We start from the raw sequence: 22596 nt of genomic DNA, 5'->3' as shown, positions 1-22596 counted from the left end.
GTTGGGCCGAGAGGTGGCGGATGGAGTTTAATGCGGAGAAGTGTGAGGTAATTCACTTTGGTAGGAATAACAGTTGTGTTGAGTATAGGGCTAACGGGAGGACTTTGAATAGTGTGGAGGAGCAGAGGGATCTAGGTGTATGTGTGCATAGATCCCTGAAAGTTGGGAATCAAGTAGATAAGGTTGTTAAGAAGGCATATGGTGTCTTGGCGTTTATTGGTAGGGGGATTGAATTTAGGAGTCGTAGCGTTATGTTGCAACTGTACACAACTCTGGTGCGGCCGCACTTGGAGTACTGTGTGCAGTTCTGGTCCCCACATTACAGGAAGGATGTGGAGGCTTTGGAGAGGGTGCAGAGGAGGTTTACCAGGATGTTGCCTGGTATGGAGGGGAGATCCTATGAGGAGAGGCTGAGGGATTTGGGATTGTTTTCGCTGGAAAGGCGGCGGCTAAGAGGGGATCTTATTGAAACATATAAGATGATTAGAGGTTTAGATAGGGTGGATAGTGATAGCCTTTTTCCTCTGATGGAGAAATCCAGCACGAGGGGGCATGGCTTTAAATTGAGGGGGGGTAGTTATAGAACCGATGTCAGGGGTAGGTTCTTTACCCAGAGGGTGGTGAGGGATTGGAATGCCCTGCCAGCATCAGTAGTAAATGCGCCTAGTTTGGGGGCGTTTAAGAGATCCGTAGATAGGTTCATGGACGAAAAGAAATTGGTTTAGGTTGGAGAGTCACTGTTTTTTTTTAACTGGTCGGTGCAACATCGTGGGCCGAAGGGCCTGTTCTGCGCTGTAATGTTCTATGTTCTATGTTCTATGTTCTAAAGTTGCCTGGACTCAAATATATGCCATCATATTATAAACAATATAATGTCATGTGGTTTTGCAGTGATTTCATTGAAAGCTTTTCTGAAGTAACTTCCAGAAATTTAGTAACTTGTTACTTATGCACAGTCAATAAGATCAAAGATTAGTTCCAAACTTATCACAACCTAAAGCTTGGACTTTGCCAATGGAATGAGGGTACATTTTGTTTTGGGAGTTCCGTACGTACATTGTACATACTGTGTTTACACAAATGCATGTATCTTTTGCCTGCACATTCTGTTTATATATTTTCAAGAGTGCTTCAGAAATGGGGCAGCCACAAACATTCTGTTCAAGGGAACCTATTACCAGAGACCAGTGAAATTTTGTGAAGCAGAAGGTCGTGACTTTCATTTAGTAGGCACGTCACACTGAAATGTGCCCTACCTACTGCACACCTCGTGTTGTAGCCCCGGAGTTCACTTGGGTTAGTAATATGGGGGCCAGAGTGAGAGGCTATGACCACAACAGTTGCCAGTATGAGGCCCGGCCTATTTTAACTCCTGCATTTGGTTCAAATTTGCCAACCTGCCTCCTACCCGAAGCCATTGGCAGAGATGCTCGGGCTGGTGGGCCAGACCGGGTTTTTGGGAGGCAGGAGACAGCTGCTGGGGACCTGAGGGAATGGTAGCTAATTGGGAGGGAAGTTGGGATTGGGAAACCTTTGTTTGCAGTGAAGGGGTTGTGGGGAGGATATGGGTCAGTTGTGCTGGTGTGAGAAGGCCTGGTTAGCAACGGCCCAAGTTTTCCTTGTGGGGCTAGGGGGAACAATCTTTGAAGTCAGTGGAGAGTAAAATGGGGTCGGTGTAAAAGTGGCATTCCGCTTCATCCCTTCCGTTCCCACTCTCAATGAATCGGGTTACCCATTCCACTCCTGCCCCCACCTTCTCTTCCATGGCACAAATTTAAAATCATGCGAACATACAAATTAGGAGCAGGAGTAGGCCACTTGGCCCCTCGAGCCTGCTCCACTGCAATAACCTCAACTCCACATTCCTACCGAACCCCAATAACCTTTCACCCCCTTGTTTTTTCCTCTTCTATGTCCATAAATATCCCCATTGCCTCACCTCACCCTTTCTCTGCAGCTTCCCTCTGTCTGCCTTTGTACCCTTTACCCTTTAATTCTGCAGCATTTGTTATTCCTTCAATAACTGAACTTTCAACCATCTGGGACTTGTTTTCTGGAACTCCTTCAGTAAACTGCTTCACTTTTCAACGGTGCATTCGCTAATCTCTCTTAAACCGTAGAGACATGCAGCACAGAAAGAGGCCCTTCGACCCATCATGTTTGTGCTGGCCAGTGTTTGGTCCTGTGGCCTTGTAAGCTGTGGGGTTTCAAATGCTTCTAAAATGCTATGAAAGTTCCCGCCTCTGCCATCCTTTCATGTCATCTATGAACTTACTGATCATACCTCCCACTTTCACATCTAGATCATTAATGTACATTACAAACAGCAAGGGAGCCAGCACTGCTCCCTGCAGTACAGCACTGCACCTGGGCTTTCAAACAACCTTTGACCATCACACTCTGCCTCTTGTCACTAAGCCAATTTTGGATCCAAATTGCCCTGGATCCTATGGACTCTTGTACCTTCTTGACCAGTGTCCCATGAGAGACCTTGTCAAAAGCCTTACTGAAGACATCAACTGTACTACCCTCATCTACACAACCAGTCACCTTCTTAAAAAATTCAATCAAGTTTGTTAGACATGATCTCCCCCGGTAAAGCCATGCTGACTATGATTAATCTTTGCCTCTCCAAGTGGAGATTAATTGTGTCCCCCGGAATTATTTCCAATAATTTCCCTACCACTGATGTTAGACTCATTGGCCTGTAATTACCTGGTTCATCCCTATTTCCCTTCTGGAATAATGGTACCACATTATAGCTGTCCTTCAGGCCTCTGGCACCTCTCCTGTGATGTGGAGATGCCGACGTTGGACTGGGGTAAGCACAGTAAGAAGTCTCATAACACCAGGTTAAAGTCCAACAAGTTTATTTGGTAGCATGAGCTTTCGGAGTCTCAAGCTCCTTCATCAGGTGAGTGAGGACTTGTGTTCACAAACAGGACATATAAAGACACAAACTCAATTTACAAGATAATGGTTGGAATGCGAGTCTTTACAGGTGATCAAGTCTTAAAGATACAAACAATGTGAGTGGAGAGAGGGTTAAGCACAGGTTAAAGAGGTGTGTATTGTCTCTAGCCGGGCCAGTTAGTGAGATTTTGCAAGCCCAGGCAAGTCGTGGAGGTTACAGGTAGTGCGACATGAATCCAAGATCCCGGTTGAGGCCGTCCTTGTGTGCGGAACTTGGCTATCCGTTTCTGCTCAGCGATTCTGCGTTGTCGTGTGTCATGAAGGTTGTCGTGGAGAACGCTTACCCGAAGATCAGAGGCTGAATGCCCGTGACTGCTGAAGTGTTTCCCGACTGGATGGGAACACTCCTGCCTGGTGATTTTCATAAGAAAGGATGTCCCGAGGCATTTTACATTGGGGAAACCATGCAGACGCTACGACAACGGATGAATGAACACCGCTCGACAATCACCAGGCAGGAGTGTTCTCTTCCTATCGGGGAACACTTCAGCAGTCACAGGCATTCGGCCTCTGATCTTCGGGTAAGCGTTCTCCAAGGCAGCCTTCACAACACACGATAATGCAGAATCGCTGAGCAGAAACTGATAGCCAAGTTCCGTACACATGAGGACGGCCTCAACCGGGATCTTAGGTTCATGTCACACTATCTGTAACCCACATGACTTGCCTGGGTTGCAAAATCTCACTAACTGTCCTGGCTGGAGACAATACACATCTCTTTAACCTGTGCTTGGCCCTCTCTCCACTCACATTGTCTGTATCTTTAAGACTTGATTACCTGTAAAGACTCGCATTCCAACCATTATCTTGTAAATTGCGTTTGTGTCTGTATATGCCCTGCCCTTCTTAAACACCTTGGAATTTTAATTACTACCCATACTCTTCTACGTGAAGCTTCTTGACAACATTTATTTGATTTGATTCATTATTGTCACAGTGAAAAGTATTGTTTCTTGCGTGCTATACAGACAAAGCATACCGTTCGTAGAGAAGGAAATGAGAGAGTGTAGAATGTAGTGTTACAGTCATAGCTAGGGTGTAGAGAAAAATCAATTTAATGCAAGGTAGGTCCATTCAAAAATCTGACAGCAGCAGTGAAGAAGCTGTTCTTGAGTCAGTTGGTATGTGACCTCAGACTTTTGTATCTTTTTCCCGCAGGAAGAAGGTGGAAGAGAGAATGTCCGGGATGCGTGGGGTCCTTAATAATGCTGGCTGTTTTTCCGAGGCAGCGGGAAGTGTAGACCGAGTCAATGGATGGGAGGCTGGTTTGCGTGATGGATTGGGCTGCATTCACGACCTTTTGTAGTTTCTTGCGGTCTTGGACAGAGCAGGAGCCATAACCAAGCTGTGATACAACCAGAAAGAATGCTTTCTATGGTGCACCTGTAAAAGTTGGCGAGAGTCATAGCTGACATGCCAAATTTCCAATTTATGGTCGTAAAGGCAAGAGGGAAGTTGTAGATTAATGGAGGCGTTTGCATTGAGTTTAATTATCTTTGTTTCTGGAGTACTGCTCCAGAAAAATGAATAGCCCAGAACATGCAGAGGATCCGTCTTAATGTAGGATGTTGGTTTGCTGGGAGACAATAGCAAAGCATTATTAGCGTTCAGTGTGTTATATGTGTCTTCTTTCTCTGCAGCATGGGTTGGCTCATTGTCCATGGGAATGATTTTCTTCTGCTCGCCTATCGTCAGTGTTTTCACGGACCTTTACGGATGCAGGAAGACTGCAACAGTCGGAGCTGCGGTGGCTTTCATCGGACTCATTTCAAGTTCATTTGTCAAGTGAGTTTTCAGCTGCGTGCTTTGAATGTTTTGCGCTAAATTTATGGTAACTGTTCTTCTGTTCCTGTAGATACTTCAAATATGTGCTTTTAGGAGCATTTTTAACATTGGCTGCTCCCCTGTGGATTGCAAATTAAAAAGATCTTTTAGGAAACATTGGGCACAATCTTGTTGAGGCACTGGGGGCCTTGGCTGGAGAGATGGCGAGAGACCCACGCTGCCACTTTTCAGGAAGCCTTCCCCGTACCCCCCAAACCACACTTCAAATCAGATGGGCCTTCCCTGGATTCAAGATCCCAGGGACAGAAGTCTCACCAGCCTAGCGATGCCGGCCGGAGGCTGGCAGGCAGCTCCTGTGCTCAGCAACACTGCAGCATGAGTGGTGGCTATTGCAGGAAAAACACCTACTGGAGTTTCAGGATCAAGAAATGAGTCAGGCCACTTGTAAGTGGTGTGGGGGAGGGGGGGGGGTACTGTTGGGGGTGCAGGCTGGGGTCAGCAGCACAGCAGAATGTTGTTTGTGGGGATTCAGTGATGATAATGCCATTGAATGTCAAGGGTCGATGGTTAGATTGTCTCTTGTTGGAGATGGTCATTGCCTGACACTTGTGTGGCGCAAATGTTACTTGCTGCTTCTCAGCCCAACACTGGATATTGTTCAAGTCTTGCTGCATTTGGACATTGTCTGCTTCAGGAGGAGTCATGAGTGATGCTGAACGTTTGATTTGATTTATTATTGTTGCATTAACTTGGATACAGTGAAAAGTATTGTTTTGCATGCTATCCATACAAATCATACCATACGTAACTCGCTCTGTGAACATCCCCACTTCTGACCTTATGATGGAAGGCAGGTCATTGATGAAGCAGCTGAAGATAGTTGGGCCTAGGACGCTACCCTGAGGAACTCCTGCAGTGATGTCCTAGAACTGAAATGGTTGACCTCCAACCACCACAACCATCTTCCTTCATGCCAGACATGACTCCAACTAGCAGAGAGCTTTCCCCCAGTTGCCATTGACTCCAGTTTTGTTTGGGCGCCTTGATGCCTCACTCGGTTAAATGCTGCCGTAATGTAAAGGGCAATCACGCTCACCTCACCTCTGAAGCTCAGCTTTATTGTCCATGTTTGAATCAAGGCTGTAATGAAGTCAGGAGCTGAGTGACCCCGACGGAATCCAAACTGAGAATCAGTGAGCAGGTTATTGCTGAGTAAATGCAGCTTGATAGCGCTGTTTATCATCCCTTCCATCACTTTGCTGATGATCGAGAATGGACTGATTGGGCAGTAATTCGCCGGGTTGGATTTGTCCTGTTTCATGTGTACAGAACATACCTGGGCAATTTTCCACATTGCCGGGTAGATGCCAGTGTTGTAGCTGTACTGGAACAGCTTGGCTAGGAGCACGGCAAGTTCTGGAGCACATCTTTAGTATTGCCAGAATGTTGTCAGGGCCTATTGCCTTTGCAGTATTCAATGTCTTCAGTTGTTTCCTGCTATCATGCGGAGTGAATTGAATTAGCTGGACTGACATCTGATGCTGGGGACCTCGAGAGGAGGCCAGGATGGATCATCCACTTAGCACTTCTGGCTGAAGATTTGTGTGAAGGTTTCAGCCTTATCTTTTGCACTGATGTGCTGGGCTCCTCCATCATTGAGGATGGGGATGTTTGTGGACCCTCCTCCTCCAGTAGGTTGTTTAATTGCCCACCACCCTTCACAGCTGGATGTGGAAGGACTGCAGAGCTTGGATCTGATCCAATGGTTATTGAATTAATTAGCTCTGTTTATTACTTGCTGCTTATGTTCTTTGGCTTGCAAGTAGTGTTGTAGCTTCACCAGCTTGACACCTCATTTATACGTATGCCTGGTGTTGCTCCTGGCATGCCCTCCTGCATTCTTCACTGAACCAGGGTTAATCCCCTGGCTTGACGGTAATGGTAAAGTGGGGGATATGCTGGGCCATGAGCATGGCCAATCAACCTAACCCGCACATCTTTGGACTGTGGGAGGAAACCGGAGCACCCGGAGGAAACCCACGCAGACATGGGGAGAACATGCAAACTCCACACAGACAATGACCCGAGGCCGGAATTGAACCTGGGACCCTGGCGCTGTGAGGCAGCAGTGCTAACCACTGTGCCACCATGCCTCTCTGGTGAAAAGAAAAAAAGAAGATTGATGCAGCAACTCTTGTAAGGGTTGTGGGTTCATCCACTCCAGCTCCCCCCCATCCTCCTCCCCTCCTCACAACATTAAATCAATCCTAACCAAAGTCCCAGACAGCATCCTGTGACAGTAACCATGGCGGTGTAATATCGCACCTCATCCGCTAGATTCTTTAACACAATCAACCACAACACCTTGCTGTAATATCTCCTCGGCATTGTCCAGCTCAGTGATCGAGCCTTCCTGACCCAACACAACTACTGATAACAGTTTGCAAGGGGAGACCCTGTGAATGATTAACTGCATTGAATTCATAGAGCTTCTTGCCATGAGGAAAGAAAACGAGAAGAAGCCCCTTCTTAGCGCTGTTGCCAGAGTGATTTAGCTTTTCCTAGACCTATATTAATGCTACTGCCCCAGACGCCTGTCTCTCAGTTGTCGGAAAAACCTTACTTTGACCATAATGAGAATGGAGCAAGGGTTGGAATGAACTCTCCGATGTGCCTGAGATTTGTTTGGAAATGGGTGATCTTTAACAATACTTTTATGCCCAGCTGATCATGTGGCACTGTTGCTAAGTTTGCAGATGATACAAAGATATGTAGAGGGACAGGTAGTATTGAGGAAGCAGGGGGACTGCAGAAGGACTGGAATAGATTAGGAGAATGGGCAAAGAAGTGGCAGATGGAATATAATGTGGAAAAGTGTGAAGTTATGCACTTTGGTAGAAGGAATGGAGGCATTCAAGATTCTCTTAAGGTTGACGTGCAGGTTCAGTCGGCAGTTAGGAAGGCAAATGCAATGTTAGTATACATGTCAAGAGGGCTAGAATACAAGAGCAGGGATGTACTTCTGAGGCTGTATAGGGCTCTGGTCAGGCCCCATTTGGAGTATTGTGAGCAGTTTTGGGCCCCGTATTTAAGGAAAGATATGCTCGTCTTGGAAAGGGTCCAGAGGAGGTTCACAAGAATGATCCCTGGAATGAAGAGCTTGTTGTATGAGTAACGGTTGAGGACTCTGGGTCTATACTCGTTGGAATTTAGAAGGATGAGGGGGGATCTTATTGAAACTTACAGGATACTGCGAGGCCTGGATAGAGTGGATGTGGAGAGAATGTTTCCACTAGTAGGAAAAACTAGAACCAAAGGGTACAACCTCAAGCTAAAGGATGATCCTTTAAAACAGAGATGAGGAGGAATTTCTTCAGCCAGAGAGTGGTGAATCTGTGGAACTCTTTGCTGCATAAGGCTGTGGAGGCCATTCATTGAGTGTCTTTAAGACATAGATAGATAGGTTCTTGATTAATAAGGAGATCAGGGGTTATGGGGAAAAAGCAGGAGAATGGGGATGAGAAAAATATCAGCCATGATTGAACGACGATGAAGACTCGATGGGCCGAGTGGCCTAATTCTGCTCCTATGTCTTATGGTCTTATGATATTTTGGAGTCTGTTTCTTGAGCATAAGCGGATCACAGATTCATCCTGATATATTTTCTCTAATTTATAAAATTGTATAAATGCCACGGTACAAGCCATAATGGCACAGTGGTTAGCACTACTGCCTCACATCACCAGGGACCCGGGTTCAATTCCGACCTCGGCTCACTGTCTGTGTGGAGTCTGCACATTCTCCCCGTGTCTGCGTGGGTTTCCTCCGGGTGCTCCGGTTTCCTTCCACAGTCCAACGATGTGCGGGTGAGGTTAATTGGCCATGTTAAATTGCCCCTCAGTGTCAGGGGGACTAGCAGGGTAAATACATGGGATTATGGGGAGAGGGCCTGGGTGGGATTGTGGTCAGTGCAGGCTCGATGGACCAAATGGCTTCCTCCTGCACTGTAGGGATTCTATTATAGAATATAGCGCGTTGTAACTTGTTTAGTTTTGCTTGCAACTTCAAACTTACAACTGATGTTTTTTTTCCACTCTTTTTATCTTTCCCCTACCACTCCACGTTGTGTTGAATGCAGGTCCCTGGAGCCCATGTATTTTACATACGGAGTCGTGTTTGGTTGTGGTTCTTCATTTGCTTATCAACCATCTCTCGTGATTCTGGGACACTATTTCAAGCAGCGCTTGGGCCTGGTGAATGGTATTGTCACAGCGGGCAGCAGTGTCTTCACCATAGTCTTACCTTTGCTCTTGACAAAGCTGCTGCCAAAGATTGGACTCGCCCATACTCTGCGTGTCCTCAGTGCCTTCATGTTTGTGTTGTTTCTGGTTGGATTCACTTACAAACCCCTCATCCCAGTGAGCAACCACAGTAAGTCCTCGAGACGAAAACTGAACATAAAAAAAATTTTCAATGTGAAGATATGGAAATTCCTAGGATATCGCATCTGGGCGTTTGGAATCCCAGCTGCACTCTTTGGATACTTTGTGCCTTATGTTCATCTTGTAAGTATTTCCTATTTACATGCAACACCAAAAACTAAACTTGCATTGTTCCATTTCACCTTTAACAGGTTTGACAGGAGTGCTAACAATCGAAAATTGATGCACAAGACATTAGGACAAAGGTTTGGTCAAAGAAACAGTTTCTAAAATGTATCTTAAAAGGTCAGAAGAGGTGGAAAGGTTTGGAGGGGGAATTCCGCACAATGGGATTTAGGTAACTACAGGTACGGCTGCCAGTGGCATAATAGTTAGCACTGCTACCTCACAGTGCCAGGGACCCGGTTCGATTCCCGGCTTGGGCCACTGTCTGTGCGGAGTCTGCACATTCTCCCCGTGTCTGTGTGGGTTTCCCCCGGGTGCTCCAGTTTCCTCCCACAGTCCAAAAGACATGCTGGTGAGGTGCATTGGCCGTGCTAAATTCTCCCTCAGTGTACCTGAACAGGCACCGGAGTGTGGCGACTAGGGGATTTTCACAGTAACTTCACTGCAGTGTTAATGTCAGCCAACATTAATGTACATTCCCACATTCTGAAAGACGTGCTGGTTAGGTGCATTGACCCGAACAGGTGCTGGAGTGTGGCAACTAGGGTAATTTCACAGTAACATCATTGCAGTGTTAATGTAAGCATTACTTGTGATTAATAAATAAATAAACTTTTACATGTGACACTAATAGATATACTTTATATCGCGTGAAGACAGTCAAAAGATTATGGAGGGGTTTGAATACAAGGGTGAAAATTAAGATTTGTAGTACTGCTGGATCAGGAACAAATGCTTGGACAGATAGTTGGATCAAACCGGAATTTAATAAACCGCATTGCTTGGTGGGTGCTTCAGCTCACCAGCAGAAAGAATAGAAAAGCAGAATGTCTGTATTGAAAAGATGAAAGACCAGTGTGCGTACTGTTCTCCCTGCTAAAGAGGGAGCCAGGCCCGGGAGGAATCCCTCCACGGTGCAGCCTCCATGCTGTCTTGTCGAGATTCCAAAAGGCAGAAACTCTTCTGCATCCAGACGAGATATTTAGATTTAGAAATGCCGAACTTTAGTGAAGATATTTATGTAAAACACAAAAAGGGCCCATTTTAGTAAAAACCTGCTGAAGTAAAATTTATCATCGCACACAATCGTTTCAGCACATGGTATTGGGACCTCTGCTGTTTGTGATTTATATAAACGATCTGGAAGAAGGTGTAACTGGGGTGATCAGTAAGTTTGCGGACGACACAAAATTGGCAGGACTTGCAGATAGTGAGGAGCATTGTCAGAAGCTACAGAAGGATATAGATAGGCTGGAAATTTGGGCAAAGAAATGACAGATGGAGTTCAATCCTGATAAATGCGAAGTGATGCATTTTGGTAGAAATAATGTAGGGAGGAGCTATACGATAAATGGCAGAACCATAAAGGGTGTAGATACGCAGAGGGACCTGGGTGTGCAAGTCCACAGATCCTTGAAGGTGACGTCACAGGTGGAGAAGGTGGTGAAGAAGGTATATGGCATGCTTGCCTTTATAGGACGGGGCATAGAGTATAAAAGTTGGGGTCTGATGTTGCGGTTGTATAGAACGTTGGTTCGGCCGCATTTGGAATACTGCGTCCAGTTCTGGTCGCCACACTACCAGAAGGACGTGGAGGCTTTGGAGAGAGTACAGAGGAGGTTTACCAGGATGTTGCCTGGTATGGAGGGGCTTAGTTATGAGGAGAGATTGGGTAAACTGGGGTTGTTCTCCCTGGAAAGACGGAGGATGAGGGGAGACTTAATAGAGGTGCATAAAATTATGAAAGGCATAGATAGGGTGAACGGTGGGAAGCTTTTCCCCAGGTCGGTGGTGACGTTCACGAGGGGTCATAGGTTCAAGGTGAAGGGGGGGAGGTTTAACACAGATATCAGAAGGACATATTTTACACAGAGGGTGGTGGGGGCCTGGAATGCGCTGCCAGGCAAGGTGGTGGAGGCGGACACACTGGGAACATTTAAGACTTATCTAGATAGCCATATGAACGGAGTGGGAATGGAGGGATACAAAAGAATGGTCTAGTTTGGACCAGGGAGTGGCACGGGCTTGGAGGGCCGAAGGGCCTGTTCCTGTGCTATATTGTTCTTTGTTCTTTGTCCTTAACTGGTGGCACAGTGGTTAGCACTGCTGCCTCACCGCGCCAGGGACTCTGATTCGATTCCCGGCTTGGGTCACTGTCTGTGTGGGGTTTGCACATTCTTCCCATGCCTGCATGGGTTTCCTCCAGGTGCTCCGGTTTCCTCCCACACTCCAAAGATGTGTGGGTTAGGTGGATTGGCCATGCTAAATTGACCCTTAATGTCAGGGGGATTAACAGGGTAAATATGTGGGGTTCTGGGGATAGGGCCTGATGGGTGGGATTGTTGTTGGTGCAGGCTTGAAGGGCCAAATGGCCTCCTCCTGCACTGTTAGGATTCTATGATTCTTCCCGGCTGCGATTGTTTCCTTAACCAATATACAGCATCCACCCCCTTACAGTTTTTTTAAAAACCCTCTCTAGCTTCACTGGTTGCACAAAGCACTGCTTCTTTGGAATTTTAACCAATTTTTAAAATTTTTCCTGACCTACTCGTGAAATAAATTGCACTGTCAAAGAACAAAGAACAGTACAGCACAGGAACAGGCCCTTCGGCCCACCAAGTCTGTGCTGACACTGGTGCCTCTCTAATCAAATATTTTCTTGCCTCTACGTGGTCCACATCCCTCTATTCCGTGCCTATTCAGGTATCTATATGTTATAGAATCTGCTTCCACCACCACCTCCAGCAGCACATTCCAGGCATTCACCACCCTCTGTGTGAAAAACCTGCCCCTTTCATCTCTTTTAAACTTTACCCTCACTCTCAACCTATGCCCCCGAGTAATTGACCCTTCGATCCTAGGAAAAAGGCTGACTATCCACTCTATCCAAGTCTGTCATAATCTTCTAAACCTCTATCAGATCCTCCAATGCTCCAATGAAAACAATCCAAGTTTGTTCAACCTTTCTTCATAGTCCATATCCTCCAAACCAGGCAACATCCTGGTAAATCTCTGCTGCACTTTTCCAATCCATCAACATCCTTGCGGTAGTGTGGCGACCAGAATTGTACACAATACTCCAAACGCAGACTAACCAAAGTCTTATACAGCTGCAAAATGATTTTCCAATTCCAATTATACTCAAGGCACTGACCGATGAAGGCCAGCATGCCATACGCCACCTTGTCCACCTGAGTTGCCACCTTCAGGGAACTGTGCATCTGCACGCCAAGATCCCTCTGTATGCTAATATTTCTAAGGGCTCTACCATTTACTGTATACTTTCCTTCTGCACTAGATCTTCCAAATTGCATCACTTCACATTTGTCTGGGTTAAATTCCATCTGCCACCTTTTGGACAGGCCTCCAGCCAATTTATATCCTGCTGTATCTTCTGACAATCCTCCTCACTATCTACTACTCCCCCAATTTTTGTAAATTCTGCAAATTTACTCATCAGACCACCTACATTTTCCTCCAAATCATTTATATATATTACAAACAACAGAGGTCCCAGCACTGATCCTTGTGGAAAACCACTCGTCACAGACCTCCAGTGCTATTCTCTGCTTTCTATGCCACAGCCAGTTTTGTATCCATCTTACCAGCTCACCTTGAATCCCATATGACTTCACCTTCTGTATCAGCCTGTCATGAGGAACCTTATCGAAGGCTTTACTAAAGTCCATGTGTACAATCCTCTGCCCTGCCCTGGTCAATTTGTTTTTGTCACTTCCTCAAAGAACTCAATTAAGTTTGTGCGACACGACCTCCCCTTCACAAAACCATGCTGCCTATTGCTTATAAGCCTATTCTCTTCCAGATGTGAGTATATCCTGTCCCTAAGAATCTTCTCCAATAATTTCCCCACCGCTGATGTAAGGCTCACAGGCCTGTAATTTCCTGGATTGTCACTTCTGCCCTTCTTAGACAGAGTTTAATCAGAGTTCACTTGTTGTCGCAATGACTTGAATTTCCCTGTGCGTTTGGCTGCTTTCCAGAGCAATGTCTCAGTTTCAACTTTTGCAACTGAACATCTGTTTCAGTGGCTGCTTCCCCTCCTCCACTTCCCAGCTGGACAGCAGTTGTTTGCTTAATGGCAGGTTCCAGCACTGGCTTTGCTGCAGAGGAGGATGCTGCCTTTTAAAGGGGATCAGGGGGTATGGGGAAAAGGCAGGAGAATGGGGATGAGAAAAATATCAAGCCATGATTGAATGGCGGAGCAGACTCGATGGGCCAAATGGCCTAATTTTGCTCCTCTGTCCTATGGTCTTAACACCGCTGTATGCATTTTTACATGATCTTTCCTAGGATTCCTTTTCCTCTGCAGGTACCAGTTGGACTGATTGCTAGTTAAAGATGATCACTGCTGTCTGTGCATTTGAAAGGGCAGGTCTGGGGGCTCTGCACTTCAGCCTTGAGACTGAATTTGCCAGAAGTCGAATGTGGATCCGTTTCACCCTCAGCAGCTGATTCTTGGGGGATGTGAAATTCAATCTGAAATGGCTCTGTTGGTGAGGATCACGGCTTGCGTGTCATTGCAGAGTGAGCGGAGGATGGTGACAGAGGAGGAGGCAGTGAAATGTGGAGAAGAGGTGTTTTTGGGCTTGTGTTTGTCATCCTTGATGTGTTGGTGTCACCTCTGCAGGTGCTTGGCAGGTTGAGAGTTAAGGAACTAACACTCCCACAAGAAGGGATGCGCATCAGGGATACAAACAAAGCGGAAATCCTTGCCTTGAAAAGCTCCAACCACACTCCCACCCCACCGCCCACAAAAACGTTTTCCCCCTTTAGCCCGCCCACTTCATAAAATCATAGAATACTACAGTGCAGAAGGAGGCCATTCGGCCCATCGAGTCTGCACCGACCACAATCCCACCCAGGCCCTATTCCCATAACCCCATGCATTTACCCTAGCTAGTCCCCCTGACACTAATTTAGCATGGCCAATCCACCTAACCCGCACATCTTTAGGCTGTGGGAGGAAACCAGAGCACCCGGAGGAAACCCACGCAGACATGGGGAGAACGTGCAGACTCCATACATACAGAGTGGTGAAGAAGGCATTCAGCATGCTTGGTTTCATCGATCAGAACATTGAATACAGGAGTTGGAATGTCTTGTTGAAGTTGTACAAGACATTGGTAAGGCCACACTTGGAATACTGTGTGCAATTCTGGTCACCCTATTATAGAAAATATATTATTAAACTAGAAAGAGTGCAGAAAAGATTTACTAGGATGCTATCGGGACTTGATGGATTGAGTTATAAGGAGAGGCTGAATAGACTGGTACTTTTTTCTCTGGAGCGTAGGAAGCTGAGGGGTGATCTTATAGAGGTCTATAAAATAATGAGGTGTACAGATCAGCTAGATAGTCAATATCTTTTCCCAAAGGTAGGGGAGTCTAGAACTAGAGGGCATAGATTTAAGGTGAGAGGGGAGAGATACAAAAGTGTCCAGAGGGGCAATTTTTTCACACGCACGGGTGGTGAGTGTCTGGAACAAGCTGCCAGGAGTAGTAGTAGAGGCGGGTACAATTTTGTCTTTTAAAAAGCATTTAGATAGTTACATGGATACGATGGGTATAGAGGGATATGGGCCAAATGCGGGCAATTGGGATTAGCTTAGGGGTTTTAAAATAAAAAGGGCGGCATGGACAAGTTGGGCCGAAGGGCCCGTTTCCATGCTGTAAACCTCTATGACTCCATGACAGTGACCCAAGCCAGGAATCAAACCCGGGTCCTTGGCGCTGTGAGGCAGCAGTGCTAACCACTGTGCCACCGTGCCACCCACAGAAACTGACACCTGTAAACTGAAGGTATTTCTCTGTCTGTTAGGGCACTGCAGAAGTGTCGAGAAATGTTGCTGAATGAACGCACCATCCATCCCAAATACAGAGGGCAGAATAATGGGGAATTGGGATGGAGTGTAAGGCTGCAGGCAGGTTGGAAGAAAAGGGAGGATTCCACCCATCTTATGGGGTCACAGCCAGCTCTGCAAAGTGAAGCCCCCATAGAACTCTCCCTTCCTTGGGGCGGCACGGTGGCACAGTGGTTGGCACTGCTGCCTCACAGCGCCAGGGCCATGCTAAATTGCCCCTTAGTGTCAGGGGGGCTAGCTAGAGTAAGTGCATGGAGTTGTGGGGATAAGGCCTGGGTGGGATTGTGGTCGGTGTAGACTTGATGGCCTGAATAGCCTCCTTCTGCACTGTAGGATTCTCCTGCTCAGCACAAAAACAGGTTCCTTGGCCCAACTTGCCCATACGATGTAAAACAAAATCTGGCTGCTCACTCCTGCCCGACAGCCCATGCCAAACATTTAATGGTGTGGGCAGTGTATCAGGGTCAAAAACAGAAAATGCTGGAAATCTCAGCATGTCTTGGCAGTATCTGTGGAGAGAGAAACTGAGTTAATGTTTCAAGTCTGTTACGCTTATTCTTACATTTTGCTTTCACTGAGCACTGACCTCCCATTACCACATTCTGATGTCTCACCTTTATACAACCATTAGCATCTTCTCCTGTCATTAACACCTCCTCTGTCTTGTGCCCGATATGGAAGGAGGAATGGAGGCATAGACGATTTTCTAAACGGGAATATGCTTAGAAAATCAGAAACAGAAAGGGACTTGGGAGACCCTGTTCAAGATTCTCTTAAGGTTAATGTGCGGGTTCAGTCGGCAGTTAGAAAAGCAAATGCAATGTTGGCATTCATGTCGAGAGGGCTAGAATGCAAGAGCAGGGATGTACTTCTGAGGCTGTCTCAGGCGCTGGTCAGATCCCATTTGGAGCATTGTGAGCAGTTTTGGGCCCCATATCTAAGGAAGGATGTGCTGGCCTTGGAAAGGGTCCAGAGGAGGTTCACAAGCATGATCCCTGGAATGAAGAGCTTGTTGTATGAAGAACGGTTGAGGACTCTGAGTCTGTACTTGTTGGAGTTTAGAAGGATGAGGGGGGATCTTATTGAAACTTACAGGATACTGCAAGGCCTGGATAGAGTGGATGTGGAGAGGGTATTTCCACTAGTAGGAAAAACTAGAAGCAGAGGACACAACCTCAGGCTAAAGGGACGATCCTTTGAAACAGAGATGAGGAGGAATTTCTTCAGCCAGAGAGTGGTGAATCTGTGGAACTCTTTGCCGCAGAAGGCTGTGGAGGCCAGGTCATTCAGTGTCTTAAAGACATAGATAGATAGGTTCTTGATCAATAAGGGGACCAGGGGTTATGGGGAAAAGGCAAGAGAATGGGGATGAGAAAAATATCAGCCATGATTGAATGGCGACGCAGACCCGATGGGCCGAGTGGCCTAATTTTGCTCCTATGTCTTATGGTCTTATGTCTTAATTGCAATCTCTCCCAGTGTTCTTACCAATCACTGACCTTCTCCTGTACAATATAAAATCTGTCACATTTCTCCCTCTCTTTCACTCTGAAGTAGTCAGGCTGTTTTTGTTTCAAATTCCAGCATCAGCAGTCATCAGTTCTTATCAGGGCCACGTCACTCGTAATGAGTCTGATTGGCCTTTGATTGGCTAGTTGAATGTTGTGAGCGGGCAGCTGATTTCAGTACCCCATCCTCTATTAGGAGGGTGATCTCAGGGGGTGTACTCCAGCCCCCATGCCTAGCTAGCGCATGTAAAATGCAGCCCAGAATCTGACCCTGAATACAAAAAGTTGCAGCACCTTGGAATCCCTCCAACTGCGTGGAAGGGCACTCGAAGCAAAAATATCCCAACCCGTTACTCTGAAAGCCAAATGGAGGAGTCACTGAGGCACTCTCCATATCTGTAGCAAACATTTGAGTTATCTTCCTCATTGCTTCCCCAATCATGTTGACCTACTTTCAACACCCAAGAAGTTTCACATTAGTCTAAACTTCCTCTATTGAGGTGCTGCTGTTAATTGCCGGTGTCTGTTGTTCTCTTGTTGCTGTAGCTGATTCAGCACAGCGACTGCGGTCGCAACAAAGAAATATATTTTGGAAAATTCTGAAAGCTCGGCAATTTGGTCTGGCTTATGAATAATGTAACCTCCCCCAGCACTTCCCTATTATAGAAAGGATATTATTAAATTGGAAAGAGTGCAGATTTACTATGATGCTACCGGGACTTGATGGTTTGAATTATAAGGAGAGGCTGGATAGACTGGGACTTTTTTCTCTGGAGCGTAGGAGGCTGAGGGGTGATCTTATAGAGATCTATAAAATAATCAGGGGCATAGATCAGCAAGATAGTCAATATCTTTTCCCAAAAGTAGGGGAGTCTAAAACTAGATTTAAGGTGAGAGGGGAGAGATACAAAAGAGTCCAGAAGGGCAATTTTTTCACACAGAGGGTGGTGTTTGGAACAAGCTGCCAGAGGTAGTAGTAGAGGCGGGTACAATTTTGTCTTTTAAAAAGCATTTAGACAGTTACATGGGTAAAATAGTTATAGAGGGATATGGGCCAAACACGAGCAATTGGGACTAGCTTAGTGGTTTAAAAAAAGGGCAGCATGGACAAGTTGGGCCGAAGGGCCTGTTTCCATGCTGTAAACCTCTATGACTCTGTGACTTGTAATAAATAGCAGCTGAGCTTTAAAGTATCCAAGTGTGACTGGTCAATTAACATTCATGCATTCTGCTCTCTTGCAATTGTGGAGGTGGGTTTTTTTTGCTTTCTCAGTGGCAATCATTCATCGTTGTGTTAGATCCCATATCCAGTGGTGCCAGTAGTCTAATTTTATCACACATAAAGAAAACACTTCCTGTCGGAAATTGATTCCTTAATTGGACCGTCTTAATTTGAATACCCAATAAACAATGTTGCGGATTGGTTGATGGTATCTTGCTTGTAGCCTCCTCGTTGCCCCCGCTGGTAAACTCAGTCCACCACTGAGGGACTAAATGACTGAAAAATAGCACGAGACGGCCATACTAATCACGAGACAGTGTCAATGGAAAGCCCGTTGTTGACAGATAAGACCGGATGGGATGGGATGTGTCCCGAATAAACAACCTCCCCGGGGTGGCGTCTGTAGCAGCATGCTGTGCAAAACATTAATGTCACTGCGACACAAGCTGTAGCTCTCCGGAGCTAGCAACAAGATCATCCTCAACTCAAACCGAAGAGGAGATCTTCATCCCCCCACCTCGCCATTTGCTACCTTCCCGACTGGAAACTACATTCGAGTGCCAGACCAGAAGAATCAGCAAACCCCAGTGGCAGATGACATTGAACCTGTTGTAGGAGGGCTCATTATCAAGCATCAGTCAGAGAGGTGATTATCCATGACCCCATCCCAGGGTTGGTTCTGCAGGTCCTGCTACACCCTCCTCCCCACCATCAGCTTGCTCAATATCCATGTGACCTAAGTAGGTTAAAAACATCCGAACCAGGTGTTGCCGCTGCGGCAAAACAGGAGAATATCAATCCATTGCCTGCCACTACCCTAAGTGTAGCAGAGAAAGGCAACCTGTACCGGTCGGAGGTGATGGCCTAGTGGTATTATCACTAGACTATTAGGAAGGCAAATGCAATGTTAGCATTTATTTCGAGAGGGCTAGAATACAAAAGCAGGGATGTACAGCTGAGGCTTTATAAGGCTCTGGTTTCACATTTGAAATATTGTGAGCAGTTTTGGGCCCCGTACCAAATGAAGGATGTGCTGGCCTTGGAGAGGGTCCAGAGAAAGTTCATGAGGTTGATTCCGGGAATGAAAGGCTTGCTGTATGAGGAGCGTTTGAGGGCTATGGATTTGTATCAATGGATTTTGGAAGGATGAGGGTGGATCTCGTTGAAATTTGCATAATACTGAAAGGCCTGGATAGAGTGGACATGGAGGAGATATTTCCATTTGTAGGAGAGACTAGGATCAGTGGGCACAGCCTCAGAGTAAAGGGAAGACCATTTAGAACCGAAAAGAGAAGGAATTTCTTCAGCCAGAGTTTGGTGAATCAGTGGAATTCATTACCGCAGAAGACTGTGGAGACCAGGCCAAGACTATTTAAGACAGAGGTAGATAGATTCTTGATTGGTAAAGGGATCAAAGGTTACGGGGAAAAGGCAGGAGAATGGGGTTGAGAAACGTATCAGCCATGATCGCATGGTGGAGCTGAATCGATGGGCTGAATGGCCTGATTCTGCTCTTATATCTTAGGGTCTTAAATCACCCAAACAAATCACTGATAAAAACCTGCTAAACACCATCATGGGGAAAGGTCATCCAGACTCTCAACATTAGCTCTGTGTTCTCTCCACAGATCCTGTCAAACCTGCTGAGTTTCTCCTGCATTTTCTGTTTTTCCCCCAGTCATGAACAACTTAGGGTGTGTCGCAGCAAAGCGTAACTTGAGGAGTAGATATAAAGTAGACAGGAGGAACCTCTTTCCCTTGGCAGACAGTTTGAAAACCAGTAGTCATAGATTCAAGCTAAGTGGCAGAAGGGTTTAGAGGGCCATGAGGAAAACCTTTTTTACACAGAGGGTGATGGGTGTCTAGAATTCATTGCCTGAGTTGGTGGTGGAGGTAGAGACCCTAAGACTCTTTTAAAAAGTACCTGGATCTGCATCTTAAGTGCCGTAAACTGCAGGGCCATGGACCGGGTGCAGGAAGATGGGATTAGAAAGGGCAACTGGGTGTCTTTGGGTCAGCATGGACAAGCTGGGCTGAAAGGCCCCCCTCTGTGCAGTATCATTTCTATGATTCTATGGTAAAGACACCCCCACCATCGGGAACATCCTCCCTGTATCTACCCTGTCTAGTCCTGTTAGAATTTTATAAGTCTCTATGAGATCCCCTCCACATTCGTCTGAAATCCAGCGAAACAATCCTAACCTAGTCAATCTCTCCTCATACGTCATCCCAGGAATCAGTCTGGTAAACCTTCGCTGCACACCCTAGAGAGCAAGAACATCCTTCCTCAGAAAAGGAAACCAAAACTGAACACAATACTCTGGGTGTGGCCTCACCAAGGCCCTGTATAGTTGCAACAACACATCCCTGCTCCTGTATTCGCAACCTCTTGCGATGAAGACCAACGTGCCATTTGCCGTCTTTACCACCTGCTGCACCTGCATGCTTACCTTCAGTGACTGGTGCACAAGGACACCCAGGTCCCACTGCACACTCCCCTCTCCCAATTTACAGCCATTCAGGGAGTAATCTGCCACCTTGTTTTTGCTTCCAAAGTGAAAAAACCTCACATTTGTCCAAGCAATGGCTGGCCTGACACTTTCGAGTCATGCATTCTCTGTAACTGCTTTGGTGGAGTGTAAGTCCCACTCCCACCACCTGAACACAAATTGAGAAGCTGCAGAGAGGGTTGTGGGCTCTGATATTTGTATTCCAGAATTCCAAACTTTGGTAAAAGAGAATGAATGCAAAATGTCACGCTGAAAGAGCATTAGATGTTTAAGTAAATATAGAAGTACGTGTACCTGATCGAGGTGTATGTGGGTTGCCTACAAAAATTAGTTCTTGTGAATAAGATGCTGCCACCAGAGTCAGATCTATGGGTTTGACTGTGATTGTTCTTTGAACATTATAGAATCATAGAATCCTACAGAAGGAGACCATTTGGCCCATCGAGTCTGCACTGACCACAATCCCACCCAAGCCCTATTACTATAGCCCTCATCGCCACTGTCAGGAGGAGCACGGCACCTGTTCATTAACCTGCCATTCTATTGATTCTTTTGGTTTTGTTTTTGGGCAATCTTTTTTTGAGTCACAGAAAAAATTGTCTGGATTAAAAGGACTGTTCTCTTCTAGTTTCCTGTCCTTTTGGTAATTTAGTGGTATATTGCTTCAAATATAGCATTTTATTTACTTTCCTGCTTTTCTTATGCTGCTGGTTCATTCCATTGCAAAAGGGCGGCGCGATGGCACAGTGGTTAGCACTGCTGCCTCACAGCGCCAGCGACCCTGGTTCGATTCCTGGCTTGGTCACTGTTTGTGTGGAGTTTGCACATTCTCGCCGTGTCTGCGTGGGTTTTCTCCGGGTGCTCCGGTTTACTCCTACAGTGCAAAGATTTGTGGGTTAGGTGGATTGGCCATGATAAATTACCCCTTAGTGTCGGGGGGACTAGCTAGGGTAAATGTATGGGGTTGTGGGGATAGGGCCTGGATGGGATTGTGGTCGGTGCAGACTCGATGGGCCGAATGGCCTCCTTTCTGTGAAAGGCTTCAAAGACTGTGAGTGGGAGTGAGCAGGTTACTGCCAGGGAATGTGAGTTGATCAGGAGTGACCCCTGGGAATGTGAATTGATCAGGAGTGACCCCTGCTTTAAGTGAGCTTGTGCATTATATTTCCATCAAAACAACTGCCCGTCGGTTCATTGGCTGGTGTGGAGCTGGTCATTGCGCAGCAGGGAATGTACAGCCGGCCTCTTCCACTCCAGAGGCAAATTCCTATCGAGGACTGAGAGCATCACTTTTCATGGGCAATTGTGTGGAAGCAGTATTAGATTGACTGTGTGGTTTAAAGGATTATATGGGTTCTTTTTATTTTCCTGGTCAGGACCTATTGATTTGGTTGGAATATTCCCTGGGGGAAGACCTTTTTATCAAGTCCAGTTAGAGTGAGGAACATAACAATGGGCCTGTATTCAGATTGTGTCAACTGTAACACCATGGATTTGTGGCTACAATTCTCTCGGCTGGTATTTGATGCCAAGTTGCGTTTTACAATTGTTTTATTTGTTCATGGGATGTGAGCATCGTTGGGAAGGACAGCTTTTATTGCCTGTCCCTAATTGGCCTTTAGTAGGTGGTGATGGTGAGTTGCCAGTTTGAACCATTGTATTCCACGTGGTGTGGGTACTCCCACCACAGCACTTGGTGAAATTTGAATTCAGTAAAAAAAAATATCTGGAATTAAGAATCTACCGATGACCATGAAACCATTGCCGATTGTCAGAAAAACAAGCTCACTTAAAGCAGGGGTCACTCCTGATCATGGTTTCATGGTCATCAGTAGATTCTTAATTCCAGATATTTTTTTTTACTGAATTCAAATTTCACCAAGTGCTGTGGTGGGAGTACCCACACCACGTGGAATACAATGGTTCAAACTGGCAGATCTGACTCTGGTGGCAGCATCTTATTCACAAGAACTAATTTTGGTTCACTAATGTCCTTTAGGGAAGGAAATCTTCCATCCCCACCTGATCTGGCCTACATATAACTCCAGAGCCACAGCAATGTGCTTTACTCTCAACTGCCCTTCAAGGGCAACTAGGGATGGGCAATGA

At 46.2% G+C, this 22596-nt stretch overlaps 1 protein-coding gene across 1 annotated transcript in view; it reads left to right on the top strand.

Moving 5' to 3' along the window:
- The window catches only part of slc16a10 (solute carrier family 16 member 10), a 139149-nt gene that overhangs the window by 89483 nt on the left and 27070 nt on the right, over positions 1 to 22596 (top strand). The window contains exons 2-3 of the mRNA XM_078212343.1: positions 4614 to 4758; positions 8897 to 9323. Coding sequence (XP_078068469.1) covers positions 4614 to 4758; positions 8897 to 9323 — 572 coding nt within the window. The remainder of the gene's footprint in view (positions 1 to 4613; positions 4759 to 8896; positions 9324 to 22596) is intronic.

This window comes from Mustelus asterias, chromosome 5, assembly GCF_964213995.1.
Source record: "Mustelus asterias chromosome 5, sMusAst1.hap1.1, whole genome shotgun sequence".
In the NCBI taxonomy this organism is placed as follows: Eukaryota; Metazoa; Chordata; class Chondrichthyes; order Carcharhiniformes; family Triakidae; genus Mustelus; species Mustelus asterias.
This window is presented reverse-complemented; position numbering and strand designations above follow the sequence as displayed.